The 16,720-nt window shown below is 60.8% G+C and overlaps 1 protein-coding gene across 5 annotated transcripts in view; it reads left to right on the top strand.

Annotated features, from left to right (window-relative positions):
• The window catches only part of GRAMD4 (GRAM domain containing 4), a 78,068-nt gene that overhangs the window by 43,077 nt on the left and 18,271 nt on the right, over positions 1-16,720 (top strand). For all 5 annotated transcript variants that reach the window (XM_060113346.1, XM_060113345.1, XM_060113348.1 and 2 more), the window contains one exon: positions 14,078-14,198. In XM_060113346.1, coding sequence (XP_059969329.1) covers positions 14,078-14,198 — 121 coding nt within the window. The remainder of the gene's footprint in view (positions 1-14,077; positions 14,199-16,720) is intronic.

The raw sequence follows: 16,720 nt of genomic DNA, 5'->3' as shown, positions 1-16,720 counted from the left end.
TTTTCATTTAGCCCGAAATGCATTTCGGTTGTTCCTGCTTTTTGAGCACAAACACACACTCCTCCATAGTTTCTGAGCAGGAGTGTGCATTTATCGATCACCTGCTGGGTGCGGGGAAGGGAGATTCTCCAGCATTGTAAGCTGCACACACAGGCTCTTCCCGAAAGTGACTTGGCACAGAATATGGAGCTTAGAGGGAAAGTGCTTAGGGGGTGTCAGGGGTCCGGGGCCTCCTGGGTGCTGGGCTAAGCCCGAGGGTCCCTGACCCGTGTGCAGGTTCTGTGTTGCCGAGCAGTTTCTTCTTCCCCACTTGACGTGAGGCCTGTGGACTCCTCTCTGGATGGACGTGCTGGAGGGTGGTCCCCTCGGCCACACCCTGGGGGCTTGAGCCCTCGGGACAGGGATCGTCATCTCTGAACCACCGACACAGGTGCCAGACGCACTGTGGTGGTTCCCGGGGAGGGTGCCTCTGGGAAAGGGGCCCTTGGCTCCTGAGCCCCTCTGCTCCCGGGACCTCCCCTTCCTGCCCCAACACGCGGTGGGTCAGTGTGGCCGGCGGTGACCCCCCTGGGAGGGCTTCCTGGAGAAGGTGGCCAGGGAGGCGGCAGGAGGGTGGCCGTCTGCCTCCTGTGGCCTGAGGGCCTCCCTCTGGATGCCGAGGCTGAACAGAGGGGCCTGGAGGGAAGGAGGTTTCTGGGCGCCAGTCTGGGTGATTGAGGCTGAGGACGCCCTTTCTCACCACTGAAAACAGCAGCGCGGGAGCTGCCCGCTGCTGGAGGCGTCCGATGGGGCAGCCACCCAAAGCCGGCGGGGATGGGTTAGGTGTGGCATTGATTGGATATCTCTGGACCCTCCCCTTTGGGCCTGGGCCTGCAGATGTCCCTCTGGGGGTCTGGCTTTTTAAAAAAATATATAATTTTATTTATTTATTTTTGGCTGCGTTGGGTCTTCGTTGCTGCGTGCGGGCTTTCTCTAGTTGCGGCGAGCGGGGGCTACTCTTCGTTGCGTCGCGCGGGCTTCTCATTGCGGTGGCTTTTCTTGTTGTGGAGCACGGGCTCTAGGCGCGTGGGCTTCAGTAGTTGTGGCTCGCGGGCTCAGTAGTTGTGGCTCACGGGCTCTTGAGCGCAGGCTCAGTAGTCATGGCGCACGGACTTAGTTGCTCCGCGGCACATGGGATCCTCCCGGACCAGGGCTCAAACCCGTCTTCCCTGCACTGGCAGGTGCATTCTTAACCACTGCGCCACCAGGGAAGTCCCGGTCTGGCTTTTTAAAAAAACTCTGCTCCTCCTGTGTATTCAGTGATGTTGAACTGAGAGGATAAACTCCCAGTGCCACAGGCTGGGTCGGACAGTTCTGACCCTGTAGTGATGCGCTTGTTGAGTGGTTTCTGCCCTTTCGTGAGGACCGCAAATGGGTGACCCAGACAGACGGGACGGGAGCAAACACATCGGAAAACCGGCAGATGAAGACAGAGATGAGACTGCATGTCCGTATCATAGAGGACTTATCTGGGAAAAAAATGAAATTGGCCCCGAAGAAAATGGCATGTCTGACCCACTGGGCTGGCTCTGAATTGCATATTTCTAGGTCACTCCTGCTGTCCGGTGGGAACCTGCTCCTTGCTTATCCCTGCAGATGTCCGGCCCTGCCTCCTCGCTGGACAGAGGCGAGCTGGCCCACCAGGCGGTCCTGGCTCAGCGCCCAGCAGAGCACATCCCCTGCCTGGGCCCTGAGTGCTCAGGCAGAGGGAGGAGCCGGGATGGGGGCTGGGCACATACATATTTCCTGGTTCAGTGCTGGCCAGGGCCCTGCAGGCTGGACCTTGGCCGTCAGAGCAGCGCACTGGTCCTCTTGCTGAAAGGCGGTCATCGGTTCCTGAAAATCAGCTGTTCTGGGTGGAGACACTGGCTGGGATCCTGTTCCTTCTTATTTTACACGGGAAACATTTTAATGCACTGCTTCTTCACCCCAGACCCCCAGTCAGTTTCCTAAAATGTATGTGAAAGGCAGTGGTGTGCCAGCATCTAGGCTGCAGCCTGTCGTGTGGGCACGTAAGAGCTTAAAGCGGCACCGCTTCCTGGTGACCAGGCCATCAGCGTGGTGGGTGATGGTTTGTTCATCGTTCCATAAACTCTACCTCTGCATCCAGCAGCAAGTACCACAGCGGTGAGTAAACGCTGGGGAAAATTGCAAACGGAAGTTTACCACTAAAGCATGGCCTTTCCCATGATGAACTGTTTTCCTCGAGGGGAGAGGGTGCAGGAAGGGAGGGGGCTGACTTGGCTGTTTCTTTACCAGTTGCTGCAAGCATGCCCTCGGTTCAGGACCCGATACCTGGCACTTTGGGAGGGTGTGGCTCTGCCTTCTAGAAAGGTCCGAGGTCTTGGGGTGGGGGGATCCAAATTAAGCTGGGAGGCCGGGAGAGTTCAATCTGGGGAGAGTTGAGGAGGGAGGTGAAGGGCAGAGCCTAGGACCACGGGGTGGGGCCTCCAGGTGTGCAGCCTGCCACCTGGCCAGGACCCAGAAACAGCTTTGTGGGTGGTCCCTGCATTTGCACACCTGGCCGGTGGGAAGGAGTTTTATTTAAGGATTATCACTTGATTTTTATTTTTGGCTGTGGCTGGGCCTGTTGAATTGTGTGCCAAGAGGACTCTTGCTTGAGAGTTCTACTTTTACAGGTTTAAAAATAGCCTCAAAGCTGTGTTCCTTCCTCCTGGTGGCTTCCCTGGGGGCTGGGGTAGTGGGCTGGCTATGGCCCTGCTGCCTGGGCATGGGTGGGCATGAGCCCAGGTGTCCCCTCTGTCTCCCTGAGCCAGTCAGGGTGGCCGTGGGCCGATAGGGGTGCACCTGGAATCGCTGGTCAGGTGCTGTCCCTGCCCTTTTCCTTGTAGCCTTGGGGAGGCATGAAGGCTGGACCATGTGGGTGGGCCGGCCATCCTGGTGGGTGAGTGCTGCAAGAAACGCTTTGCCACAAGGAGCTGCTTTCCTGTGTTCGGGGCTCCACGCCTGTAACTCATTTTGCCTCTCCCTTTGAAAGCGCTGGTTTGTCAGCACGCTGGTTGGGGTCCCTGAAAGCTCCTATTAGAGTATGCTCAGGTTTGTTTGGACTCTGGGCTGCGTGAAGGGGGCATTTTGGATTCAGAAACCAAGCTTTAGAAAGTCACATTGGACACCTGTGTGAGGGTCCCGCTGGGCTCCCAGAGCAACCCGGGCCTCCCCCTTCTCCCTGTTGCACTCTGCTGCCTGCCTGCTCTTGTGGGAGGTGGGTGGGCGCAGGCTGCACCCCCCGCGGAGCTGGCCCTGGTTTCCCTTCGGGCCATGCACCTGGCTGCTGGGCTTTGCTCACGTGGGTGTCCTGCTGAGCGGGGGCCCAGTGAGGGAAATGATGAATTACGGTGCAAACATCTCTCCTGGGCGTGCCCTCCAATCTTAGAAGGTTCGGGGGTTCTGAATCCTACCTTGGGCAGGTATTTTGGCTCCCCTCACCTCCTGCAGGCTTCCTTCCCATCCCCTGGCCAGCCCCGGCCATCTGCCGGGTCAGCAGATGCCACAGAGCCGGCACCAGGTCCTGAAAAGGAGAGAATCATCAGGCTGGGAGCTGTGCCACGTGACCCAGGCGGACCCTGTGACCGCTGGTGCAGAGGCCCTTCCCGCCCTGCTGGGCTGTGACTTCTATGCCTGGGACCCCTGCCTGCAACTTAGCTGCCGGCAGGTATGAAGCTACCTTTCCTGGCCCACCTGCGTGGCTGCAGAGGTGCAGAGAGGCTCAGGAGAGTGGCCCGAGAGTGGGCCTGTGTCAGGACGCGCTTGTGGGAGGCCACGGGCTCGTGGCAGGCGTGACTCCAGGATGCTCTGCGCTGGCACTGCTCACTGTGAGAGTTTGGCCAAGGCAGTGGAAGCCTCGTCAGTGGGGGCCTTATGGGCACAGCCAGAGGCGAGAAACAGAGAGATGGGAGGGAGGGGCAGCCAGGAGGCCCAAGCTCCCCAGGGGCCACGTGACCTGCTAAAGGAGGACTCTTCTTACAGCCTGCGGAGTCTCTGGGGGCGGGAAGACCCTCTCTGGGCTTGGTGGAAAGAGGGGGGATTGTCCCCCCTCCCAGAGCCAGCTCAGCCTCCTTCTCTGGGGGAGTGTGGTGGGCAGAATCGTGGCTCCCCACAGTGTTCTTGTCCTGATCACCAGAACCTGTGACTGTGTCCCCTTACGTGGCCAAAGGGGCTTTGCAGACGTGATTGAGTTAAGGATCTGAGATGGGGAGATGGGCCTGCGTTAATCCAGGTGGACCCAGTGTCGTCACAAGGGTCCCAGTGAGAGGGAGGCGGGGGGGTCAGAGAAAGAGGAGGAGAGTTGACAATGGACTCAGAGGTCGGGGTGATGTCCCTGATGGCGCGGGGTCAGCGGCCAAGGAATGTGGGTACCTCTAGAAGCAGAAAGGGCCAGGAAGTGGACTTTCTCCTGGAGCCAGCCCTGCCCACACCTTGACTTGAGCCGCTCGAGACCCATTTCAGACTCTGACCTCCAGAGGTGTAAGAGGGCACACTCTTCCGCTCCGTCTGTGGTCACTTATTACAGCAGCGGTGGGAAATCAACATGGGGGCGCCCTGTGTGTGGCATTGCACCCCTGCCGCCACCTGCAGGAGACCCTCCCGGCCCCCGACTGATGGAGCAGGGGCACAAGGGGGGAGCCCTTTTCTGCCACAGGTGGTATCCAGGGCCGGTGGCCAGAAGGCCAGGCCACTGCGGACGAGGCCATGAGCTGGGCTCTGAGTTTGGAGGGCAGCCCAAGGAGAGCCCCGGGAGCCAGAGGCCAGCTGCCACCCCTTGGGGACAGGGTTCCCGTTGGGGGGCTGCGCAAGACAAGGCCGCCTTCTGAGTGACCAGCTCCGCGCTTTCTGCCTGGCGGGAAGTTGGCCTCTTGTTTCTTCTCTATCCGAGAGGAGGAGAAAAATTGATTGCAGGGATTTGTATCGTGTTTGTCCTGTGCAAGGAGCCGGCTGTGCTCTGCGCTGCAGTTGACCTAAATATGTCGCCGGAGGGAGCAGACCCATAACATCCACCGTCATGGGGTCTAATCATCGTTGCAGGCGTAGGGAGAGTTGCGTGGCCTTGGGGGAGCCATTTGCTCAGAGGAAGGCTTGTAGGAGAGAAATGATCAGAATGCTGATGGGTTTTATTTATTTAGCTGTCTTTGTGCTCCCAGGAGAGGGGGCACCTGGAAGAGGCAGGAAGGCTTCTTACGTGGGATGAGTGGATTTGCCAGGCTGTACCCAAGCGTCCTTGTCTGCGGGGCCGCGTCCCCTCACTGGCCTGGGGGGGCGGCTTTGAGGAGTGAGGAGGGCAGGACTGCGGGGGCTCCTGGGAGGAGGGAGGAGCCCGCTGGTCTCGGCCCCACAGAGCACCCACCCCGGGAAGGCCCAGGAGAGCGAGGGGCAGCTTGAGGGGGGATGGTGCCCATGGGAAGGGCAGGGCTGAGGGGGCTTTGTCAGGAGCCCAGGTTAAGAGAACATGGCCCGAGGCCCCCTTGCCTCCAGGACTGGAGTCCCAGACACGCTTGCAAGCAGGCGAGCAGCATCCCTGGAGCTCGGGACGGGAGCTGTGTGTCCACACGTGTCCACAGCGGCCTGGCTGACCGTCTCCACATGGTGGGAACCAGCTGCACTTGACCCCTCGCAGGTGAGTGGCGTGGGGAAGGGAGTTCGGGGGCGTTGAGAAAGAAAATGTGGTTTCCTGCTGATGACGCTGTGCATGAGGCGGCGTCTGGGGCTGCCTTGACCTTCAGGTCCGCAGAGGTGACTGGAGGGTGTGCGGGTGACAGGGATCAGAGGAGCAGATGGGAAGGCACCCAACACCCCGACTTTGGCTCCCAGGAGCGAGGCTGCGCTGGCGGGAAGCCCCTCGCCTCTGTTTTCCCCCCGTGAAGCTCCCCGGCCTGCGAGTCCACCCACGCCTGTCCTCGAGAGGCGGTGGGAGCCCCTGCACAGCTGGCCGAGCCCGGGGTGGCCCCCCCGGGGACACAGTCGCACTATTGCGGAGGGCCGACCACCTGGAGCTCGGGGGGCAGGTCTCTGGGGGGCTCCCTGGGAGCTTCACCCACTCCTCACCCGGTGAGCCTCGACTGAGCACCTGCTATAAGCCAGGCCCTCCGTGGAGGCCTCCGAAGTGGGTCCCGTGGGAGGAGGCTAAGCGGTGCTGCGCGGGCGCTCAGGAGGGCAGGGGGTCTCCACGTGGCTCTAGGGCCCAGGCTCTCCCACTGCCAGTGGGAGCACGTTCTCTCAGAAGGGGGCCCCAGGGCCCCACCTGCATCGGGACAGGAGACCCGCCTCCCGAGGGTCCAGGGTCCAGCAGGACGCTGCACCTGGGTGGCCCTGGGGTCAGTTCACGCAGGCGAGGTGCCTGGGGCACCACCAGATGCCCACTCCGGGCAGGGTGTGGGTGCTCGGTCACGGCAGCGTCCCCACTTTGACAGAGCCTGGTGCATTATACTTGAACAGCGAGTATTTGCTCATGGAGTTGTGTGCAGGCAGTGGCTTCTCCGCACAACCAGGCTTACTTGGTGTGGGGCGGAGTGGAGGTCCCCATGGAGGCTGGGGCTCCTGAGAGGATTACGTGTCAGGGCTCTGGACCCCGGATCGTCTGAGTGTCCCCCGCCCCCTCCCAGCAGGTGCTCTGTGTGCAAGGACGTGACAGGTGGGGACTCTGAATGCCCTTGAGTCCTCAGGACAGGGTCCGCGGGAACCCCAGTACGAGGCGGGGGAGGCTGAGGCCTCAGGTTTGGGGCCCGCGTGCCTGGCGTGCAGGATGCAGACGTCCCTCCGATGCTGGTGGCCAGCCACTCACTCTTGGCAGTGTTTGCTGAATTCCCACCATGGCCCTCCCCTCCCACTGGTGTCCTCTCTGCCTGGTTCTCGACCAGCCTGGTGCGTGCGTCCTGCAGTTCACTTGCTGAGAACTTGCTGTGCTGTCCCCACTGCCCAGTGTCCATTCGCCGCATCTTTCCTGGCTTCCCCTTGAGCCAGGCTGGGTCCTGGGCCGTCACAGACAAGTGAATCAGACGGGGTCCTCTCTCTGGGGCCTGAGTTGGGGCATCCTGCAGCTGAATGTGACTTAGGAATGTGGCGTGCTTACCAGGGGTCATGTTTGCTGAGCCCCTCCCTGTGGAGCTGTGTCACCTGAGGGAATCCCCTCCCAGCACCCTGGGGAGGACCCGTGTTGTCCCTGACAGGAAAAATCAGGACCCACAAGAGAAGATGACAAAGGGCCACATAAGATGGGAGGGGGTCAGGGGGGTCTCTCTTGGGGGAAAATGGCACTTGAGCCAGCACTGAGGTCGAGGGGCACCAGCATGTGCAAAGGTCCTGGGGTGGGGTCTGACTGTGGAGGCGTTTGGGCACCTGAGAGAAAGCTCCTGTGGCTTGAACCCAAAGAGCAAAGGTGAGGGCAAGAGCAGAGGGCGTCGAAGTGGGGAGTGGGTGGGGCCACAGGCTGGAAGGACTCCTGTGTGGCCAGTTTGGGCAGGACAGTGTCAGGTTCTGACTTACACTTTAGAGGAGCCTCTGACTGCTGTTTGGAGCCAGACTGGAGGGTGTGAGGAGAGCTGGGGTGCCAGTTAGGAAGCAGGGTGCGAGCCGAGATGAGAGTGGGTGGGTTTGGGGGTGCTTGGAGGAAGAACCCCGACACGTGAGGGTGAGGGCCCTGCCCATCCGCACCTGGCACGGGGCGCCTCTGCTGTAAATAAGCCAGACGGAGAGGGGTGGGGGCATAGCCCCCTTGGGGCCGGGGGGCCGAGGCCTGGCTTCCTGCAGCCCTGGAGCAGGGCCTCTGCTCTCCTGTCGCCCGTCTCCGTGGCTGCTCTTCGCTCATTGCCTGGCCCCGGCTGGACTCTGCTTCTGAGTCTTAACTTGGAAATGTCCCCCAGGCCCTGGGCAGAGGCTGGCCCCTCTCCCTGGCCCCCCTTTACAGAGTCTCTTCTGTGCCCCTGGGAGGCACCAAGTCCAGTGGGTTGGGAGGCCATGGTCCTCAGGGAAACTAGGCAGCACGAGGGCCGTGCTGCTTCGCCCCAGGACTGAAGGGGGGGTTCCTTGGAGGAGACCGTGGCTAACAGGAGCCAGGTGGGATGGCTCCCTGTGGGCTTGGTGTGGTGTCCTCTCAGCCCCCTTGTCTGGAGGGTTTTCTCCCAGGGGGTGGGAGGGACCACAGGGCCCTGAAGAATGCTGAGCCACATGCCCAGATCAGGGCAGAGCCCAGCAGGAGGGGCAGTGCGGGAGGCCCCGAGGACTCCAAATATTTACCGAGCTCGTGGATCCCGGCACTCAGCAAACCTAAATATCTGCCCCTTGTTAGGGGCCAAATCGGGCGAGTCCTGAACTCTCCAGGTGGGAGGTGGGGCTGGTGCCTCTCCTTCCTGCTCCCACCCTGGACGCCCCCAAGAGGCAGCAGGGTCTCCCCATGGCTCTGCCTGCACGGGGCGGGCTGGCCGCCGCGGAGACACGGCCGCTCTGCCAGCCCGTCTGTTTCTGGGACCCGGGGCTGTCATACTGACCTTGGCTTGAATTTCGGGGTCTTGGGCTCGGCCCTGTGTCCCCAGGTCTGGTGAGGTGGCCAGGACAGGAGAGGAACCTGCTGCGTCCCCCTGAGCCCCATCCTATCCAGAAAGCAGGTTCCAGGCCAGCGAGGGTCTCACTTGACCAGCAGCGAGGGCAGCGGATCCTGGCCTCCCCTGGGCTCCAGTCCACGCCCCTGATTTTGGTGAATTAGTTGGTCACATTCTGAGGTCTCAGGAATGCCTTTTGGGACTTGCCCAAGTGAAGCTTCTCCTGTGGGAACTTCCATTGCAGCCTGTCAACCCCACGATTGGGGTGGTCTGTGACCCACCACCTGGACCACGGCTGCCACACGCCACACATGGGGCTGACTTCTGGGTAGAGGGAGCGCTGAGCTGACCCTCAGCCAGACCCTGGAGCCCGCCGCTGCACATACACCAGCCTCGGTCCCACCCGGCAGGCCAGCGACCCTGACCCTGGGCCGTCGTGGTGTTGGCTCAGAAGTCTGCTGACCTCCTGGGCCGGGGAGGGTCGTCCCTCTCTCACTGTTGTCAGAGTTCACGTTCCTCTGTCCGGGCGGCTGCTTGGTCTGTTTTCCCCGAGGCTGTTGAAAAGGCTCCCCTTGGACATGGCTGGTGGGGGCCATGGGCTGGGCATCCGGGGTTCATCCTGCCGGCGGCTGACGCTCCCCGAGGGCTCCGCGCTGTGGACGCCACGGGCTGGAGCACTCGACACCCGCAGGGTCGGGCAGGCCCTGTGCTCGCAGCTGCTGCTGAGTTACACCCTGCAGAGGGCGCTCAGGAGCCAGCGCCTCACCAGTGTAGGCTATTGTCATTGTCACCAAGCGACCAGGGGAGTTGGGTCTCAGGGGAAAGCATACTGACCGCAGGCTGAGCTGCAGGTGGGCGAGCACAGCCCCACCCCATGGGAGCCCATGTGGTCCCTTGCCCGGGACCATCTCGGGGACTCTGGCAGGCGCTACCCCTGCTGCCTGGACGCTCCCCTTTCAGGTGCACGGGACTCTATCCTTCTCCGCAGCCCTGCTCACATTTGCCCTCGGCTCAGGCTCACTGAACAGGGCTGTTCCTACGACCCAACCGCCCCCCCCCCACCGAGGGTGGCTCTCTGTTTGGGTCACTTCTTTATCACAAGTGTCTGGAGTGTGCCTGGTACACGAGGCTGCCCAGTGCTCACTGGTGAAGTGGCCGATGCGGGCTCTGAGCTGCTCTGGTTCAGCCTGGCCCAGGCCGTCAGGTCTGTTTTGCAACTTCAGCTGTTTGCAGAAAAGCGGAAACGGGATCACTGGCCCAAAGCAGCTGCCTGCGGAGGGGCCGATCTCTGGTCTTGGCCCTCGACACGCTGTCGCATGGGGAATGGGTGTCTGTTGAGGATGTGACTCCACGTGGCTTTGTAGCTGGGCCACGGCATGCGCTGCGGCTGCCGTGGCTGGGTCCCTGCTGCACTGCTGTCCCATCTGCACGTGGGCAGCCTTGCCCTAGGGCCCCGGTGGAGCGGAGCGAGGGGTGTGGCGGCGGCCTCGTGTGCCTCTTCGTAGCGCCAGGGCCTCTGCCCTCCGTGAGTCTGGGGCCTGCCTGTCCCGGGTGGGCAGTGGCTCCTCCAGGGTCGCATCTTCGAGAATGCTGAGGAGTGAGGGCTCACGTCCAGGAAATGCAGGAGGTGGGCAGAGGGATGGGGACTGTGTCGTCGTGGGGCTGTGACGAGAACGGTACCATGTACCAGTTTAGAAACAAGAAAAAGCGATTTCTGACGTGACTTGGGTCTCGTATCTGCAGGAGCCTTAGGCCTGAGGGAGGTGACGACTGCATCTTACAGTGATTACATCGTACAAAGGACTTGGGGCGGGACCCTGGAGAAGTCGCCTGCAGCCACCTGTCATTCCCCAGACGTCTGTGGGGTGACCGAGTGGGGAGGGGCTTTGCGGGATGGCGAAGGAGTTCCCCACCCGGAGGACAAGGGTCCTGGTTGTAGCTGGGCTGTGCTCACTTCTGGGGGGCAGGGGCGGAGAACAGGACCCCTTCACTCACTCACTCAGCAAGTGCTCGGGGCTCTCGGGTACTCGGTGTGGACTGGCCCCCAGGCCCAGTACTGAGCCCTAACTTTAAAAATTTTTAAATTTATGGTTGATTTACAATGTTGTGTTAATTACTGCTGTACAGCAAAGTGATTCAGTTATATATACATTCTTTTTTATATTCTTTTCCATGATGGTTTATCCCAGGATATTGAATATAGTTCCCTGTGCTTTACAGTAGGACCTTGTTGTTTATCCATTCTGTATATAATAGCTTACATCTGCTAACCCCAAACTCCCACTCCATCCTTCCCCCAGGGACCTCCTTCCCCTTGGCAACTACCAGACTGTTCTCTATGTCCCTGAGTCTGTTTCTGTTTCATAGATTGCTTCATTTGTATCATATTTTAGATTCCATGTATAAGTGATATTGCAGGTTATTTGTCTTGCTCTGACTTACTTCACTTAGTATGATCATCTCTCGTCGCATCCATGTTGCTGCAAATGTGAGCCCTCACTCTTGAGTCAGCGGGTGATGCTTCCCGCTGCCCGGGGCTCTGGTCTGGGCCTGCAGCAGGACCAGCACCCGTCTGCCTCTGGTTGTGACCTTGGGCCTTCTGCACGGCCAGTGCTGCCCGGGCATGTGCACGGCGGGCGGTGCATGCATGTTCTCCCATGGTGGGAGGAGGGTGGGTCTTTCCTTAGCCACCCCCCCCCCACCGTGGGCTCTTTGCTCCCATCGTCCCTGCAGCCTGGCTAGGCCCCCTACCCCACCATCAGTGCCCAGGTAGGAAGAGAGCCGGAATCCCCGCTCTGGACCAGACTTAGCTCAGGAGCATCTGTGTCCCCCATGGAACTGCAGGACTTGCGTCAGGCTGGACTGGGCCTCTTCATCGATGCATGACTCACGTCTTCAGTAGAGGTAGCTGAGGTGCTTTGGGGGAGACACGAGAAGTGCAGGACTAGACTGTATGCAAAGTGGGTTCTGGAACCTTCTTGCACACCCTTCTCTTTCTGCTCTTTGTGCCCAGCCGTCAGAGGGGTGGCCGTCCATGGTCCTGATCACCTCCCTGTCCATGGTGCTCTCTGAGGCCCCCTTCCTCACTAAGCTCAGGCTGCCCTGGGTCCACAGGCCCAGAGGGTCTGTGTCTTCACTGCAGCTCCAGCCTGGAGGTGGGAGGAGACCCGTCCTCAGGAGTGTGGGCTGGGTGGCTGCTTACGGATCTCTTGTGTTGTGTGGCTGGTTCAAGTCATCTGGAACCTTCTTGCCAAAAGCTAGACTCGCCGGCCTGGGTGTCTGAGTGCAGTGAGGCCCTCTGGGGAAGAGGGAGTCAGGACCACCCCTCAAGGGCTCAAGCCCCTGCCGAGAAGGTTGCACTGGACTCTGGTGAAGATTTAAGTAGAAAGGACGTGGCTGGGTTTGCTTCTTAGGAACCGAGTGTGAACTTCTGGGAGTGCCAGTTCCTCAAACTCAGTTTGCTTAGTTCGAAGCCTTTGAGCTTTGCTCGTGGCACATAAAAACCAAATGGAATCGTGTGTGTTCGCGCGGATTCTGCAGTGTGAGTCACAATGCAGGCGTCCCTTGAGGAGAGCAGGATGGCTGGCCAGGGCAGCGTGCGGATGCCTACACCCAGGAGAGGCCGCAGCTGGCCTGTCAGCACAGCGTCCTGGCCAAGAGCCTGGGCTCGGGAGCCAGACCGCCTGAGTTCATGCCCTGTTATGAACTGAACGTTTGCACCCCACAAAGTACACGTGCTGAAGCCCTCACCTCCATGTGGTGGTGGTGAGAGGCGGGCCCTTGGGAGGCGATTAGGGTTAGCTGAGGTCACGATGGTGGGGCCCCGTGATGGAATCAGTGCCTTTATAAGAAGAGGAAGAGACGCCAGAGCTGGCTCTCTGCCTTTGAGGACACAACGAGAAGGCTGCCGTCTGCAGGCCCCGAAGAGAGTCCTTGCCAGGAACCTAATCTGCCGGCACCCTGACCTTGGACGTCCAGCCTCCAGGGCTGTGAGAGATAAATGTCTGTTGTTTAGGCCACCCGGTCTGTGGTATCTTGTTAATAGCCACCTGAGCACACTAAGACACGCCCACCTCCACTGTACAGTCTCCAAAAAGGGAGGCCTCATCTGTGCATAGAGTCTGGCTGGTGGTCACCCCTGGGGACGGGACAGGACAGGATGCAGGGTGGAGGGAGTGGCAGGGGCTGCTGTGGGGCCTGAAGCGCACAGCCTCTGGATCTGGGTATCGTCATGCGGTGTCCGGTCGTGCAGAAATGCAGAGCGACGTCCACTTAGGGTGTGTGCAGCCACGTGTGCACGAGGTTCCTGTCGCCTCTGCAACAGATTTCGACAAACTGGGGGCTTAAAGTAGCCTCCTTATTCTCTTACAGTTCAGAGGCCGGAAGTCTGAAATGAGCGTCACAGAGCTCAAGTCAAGGTGCGGGCAGAGCCGTCTTCCTTCTGGAGGCTCCGGGGGAGACTCTGTGTCCTTGACTTCCAGCTCTAGACGCTGCCCATGCCCCTGGCTTTTCACAGTCAGCGGGACAGCACCTTCCTGTCTCCTCTCTCTGACCCCTGACCCTCCTGCTTCCTCCTGAGTTTCCATCATTGTGATGACATGGGTCCCATGCACGTAATCCAGGATACACACCCATCTGGAGATCCTTATCACTTCTGCAGGGTCCCTCTGTCCGTGTAAGGTGCTTAGTCACAGCTTCCAAGTTAGGATGGTCCGTCCTTGGGGCCATTCCTCAGCCCACCCCACACTCTCAGAACAGCAGCTACCTGGCACTGGCTTCCATCACACCTGGAATAAATGTCGGGTCCTCATTCTGGCTTCCTGGGCGCTGATGCCCCGCCCGCATCTCATCTGTGACCCCTCCCCCCAGCCCACGGCCCCTCCTGCCTTCGCCTCACCAAGGCTGCTCCCTCTGCATCCCACGCTCTCCCCCCGACCCCTACCCTGCCGGTCTGCGACCTTCTGTTCATCCAGGTTCTGACTCAGACACACCTTGGTGCGGCTTCTCTCGAGCTCCCGCTCACCCTCCCACTGTACCCCTCACCGTCCCGCCGCACGGCTCTCAGGTGGTCGGCAGCCTGGTGGCAGAGCTCTCTGCCCCTCACGTGGGCTTTGCTCTGCGGCCAAGACCTCCCAGAACTGCACCTGCTGCACGTGTGTCTGTGGAGTGACCAAGTGCCGCCAGCGTCCCTTCCTTGGGGTGTCCTGCCCCCGTGGAGGTGGTCTGGTGAAATGCCTTTTGTGTGTCTATCTTGAATGGATTTTCTTTAGGAAAGACACCCTCACCCTTGCTTTGCCCCAGATCTTGCCCTGACTGTGTAAGAGGAGCCCCGGTTGATAGACTCCTGCGGGTGTGCCCCCCAGGAAGGAGCACGAGAGCTGCTGTTGCCAGTTGTCTGAGTGCTTTGCAGACCAGCCCTCTCTCGGCACCTCTGCATGGGGGGCAGAATGGACCACATGACACTCACCGGGGCTTTTCTCCCCTCACAGAGGAGGAGCTCCGGAAGCTGCGAGAGGAAACCAACGCGGAGATGCTGCGGCAGGAGCTGGACCGGGAGCGGCAGCGGCGGATGGAGCTGGAGCAGAAGGTCCAGGAAGTGCTGAAGGCCAGGTGAGGGGGGGGAGGGCCAGGTGAGGGGGGGGAAGGGCCAGGTGAGGAGCTCAAGGCCAGGTGGGGAGGAGGGGAGAGCCAGGTAACACTGTCACCCAGGTAGCGTTGCCCTCTCGGTAGGTAGCAGTCCCCTGAGCCAAGACCCTGCTCAAACCCTGAGGTGGCCGGTCCCCATGAGCGGCCACCGCCGCCCTCCCAGCCCCTGCCGGACCCAGGGCATCAGGAGGGTACGCGGGTGAGTGGTGACGGTGGGCCTGGCCCTGACTTTCTGGGCTGAGTCCTGCCTGTGCCCGCAGCTGCGATCCTGGGAAAGTTGCTGCCTTCCTGTGCCTCGGGGCCTTCATCTGGAAACCGGTGGCGGGGGGAGGGTGTAGGTGCTCCTGTTGCACGCTGGAGGGGGAACGGGGGGAGTCTCAGCTGAGCCCTGGGAGGTCTGGCCGGGCAGGACTGAAGAGGGACGCAGAGCCCCCAGAACCACCGGACGTCCCCCCAGGTCTTGGCCAGCAGTCGCCCCCAGGACCCTGAGACCCTGCCCAGCTGCCTTTGTGCTCGCACGCTCACTCCCCCCACCCTGCCCCACTGCCCACTTGGACACTCCCCTGCCCCGAGCCCCTGACAGCACCCTCAGGGTCAGCCTGCCATGGCCAGTCACCTCCTCCCAACAGCGTCCCTCCATCCTGGGGCTGCCAGAGGCCGCCCCAGCTTGCGGAGGGGGTGGTGTGGACTCCCACCTCTGCCCACGCGAGCTTGGCCCCTGCCTCATGGCGCTGCCAGCAAGAAGTGGGTCATTCCAGGGGGATATTTGCAAGTCGTAAGAGCTGTGTTCTTCCCGTCCTGATAAAACCCCCCAGGGCTCCCTGTCCCCCTGTGTACAGTCCAGGCCGGTGGCCTGGCGGACGAGGCCTGGGAGCTGAGGCCGCCAAAGTCTCCATCCCTCCCCATCACCAGCCTGGCCTCTGGCCCCGCACCCCTTTGTCCAGGCCCCCCTGGCCTGAGTGCACAGCTCTCTCCAGCTTGGGACACCCCAGTCAGAGCTGGCTTTTCCGTGGGGTGGCCTGGCATCACTGTCGTTGCTGAGTGTCGTCACCACGGTGGGGCTCTGAGCAGAGCCCTGCTCCAGGTACCGCACCGCGTGGGCTTTAGCTGCTGGAAAGGCCGAACCTCCTGTGCTTCGTGCTGGCCTCCTCGGGGTCTCAGCAGCTGATTCGCAGCCCCAGGGAACGGGTGGCACTTGGTTCCCTGGGGGAGAAGGTCCTTTAGTTTCCTGCTCTGCCGGGTGTTAGGACAGCTCCATGGGCTTTCTGGTGCCCCTGAACGAAGGCCACCTGCCTGTCCCACAGGTCAGCGTGGCCCATTCTGCAGTTGTCTGGGGCTCCCCGCGGGGGCCCCCGTGTTGGGGCAGGGTGTCACTTGCTTTGCCGGGCTACAAGGCCGGCACCCCTCCCTGGAACAGAAATCGGACCACGGCTTCAAGCAGTACTTTCCCTGATGTTAAACCTTATGTGAAAATCTGTAGACGTTCAAATTCAATTACATTTAATAACGCAAAGAGGTGCAGCCAGTGACCTGACCTGGGACGACTCTGGGAGATCTAGGTGCTTGGCTGGGTGTGGGGTGTATTCTCAGCCCACTGGCCGGCCGGGCCTGGCCTCTCATGGCATGTCACAGTGCTGTCTGTCACCCGCACTGACACGCTTCTGTCTGATGCAGTTTGTATTTATGTGCGGCTTTACCGGAGGCCATGCTTGCCCGGTGGCGTTGGGCGGCGCTCGGCCTGAGAGGACCCCGTGTGCCAGCTCCCTTTGCAGGGTCCGTGTCTTCTGTCTTCCACCCTCCCACCACCCCCAGCCCGCTCTGGGGATTTAATCCTCGTCCCTTCACCAAAGCCCCTTGGGTGCCTGGCCCCCGATAGGTTCTGAGGCTGCAAACAAATCTGTTTCTCACAGGCCTGCTTGGGGACCAACTGGGGATTACAGGAAAGGAACATCCAGGCCCGGACCGAGGAAGTAGAAGCTGAGGGTCCTGGGGAGCATGGGGTTTGGGGGCGCTTAGGGTTTAGGAATCTTCTGGAAGCTGAGACCTGAGGGAGGAGAGGAACAGGGAGAAGCAGGTTCCAGGCAAGGGACATCCTCTTTCCTTCTTATCCTGGTGCCCATCTGGGGTCTCTGTGGGCCGTCCAGGGTGGGCAGCTGTGTGGAGGGCCACCTTCACACCTGGGCGCGCGCACGCACGCACACACGCACACACACACACACACACTCCATCTGCAGGATTAAAACATGGTAGTTTATAGAAACCCCTGTTTTGCTTTTTAAGAAAATTCCTGGGACATCGCCTTGGTTTAAGCTTACTCAAGGCGAAGCCCACGTCCAGTTATCGGTCCGAAAGCAACATGGAGAAACTGCCTTTGACCTCCACTGGCCTCTGGTCAGGCCCTGCCCGGGCCCCACCCTTGGGTTTGCTCTCAGCGGCACCTCCCATGGCTCCTCCGCCCTCCCGGCTGCGTTGAGGGGGCCGGAGGG

Source organism: Mesoplodon densirostris, chromosome 11 (genome assembly GCF_025265405.1).
Source record: "Mesoplodon densirostris isolate mMesDen1 chromosome 11, mMesDen1 primary haplotype, whole genome shotgun sequence".
NCBI lineage: Eukaryota > Metazoa > Chordata > Mammalia > Artiodactyla > Ziphiidae > Mesoplodon > Mesoplodon densirostris.
Note: the sequence above shows the minus strand (reverse complement) of the source record. Positions and strands in the feature narration are given on the sequence as shown.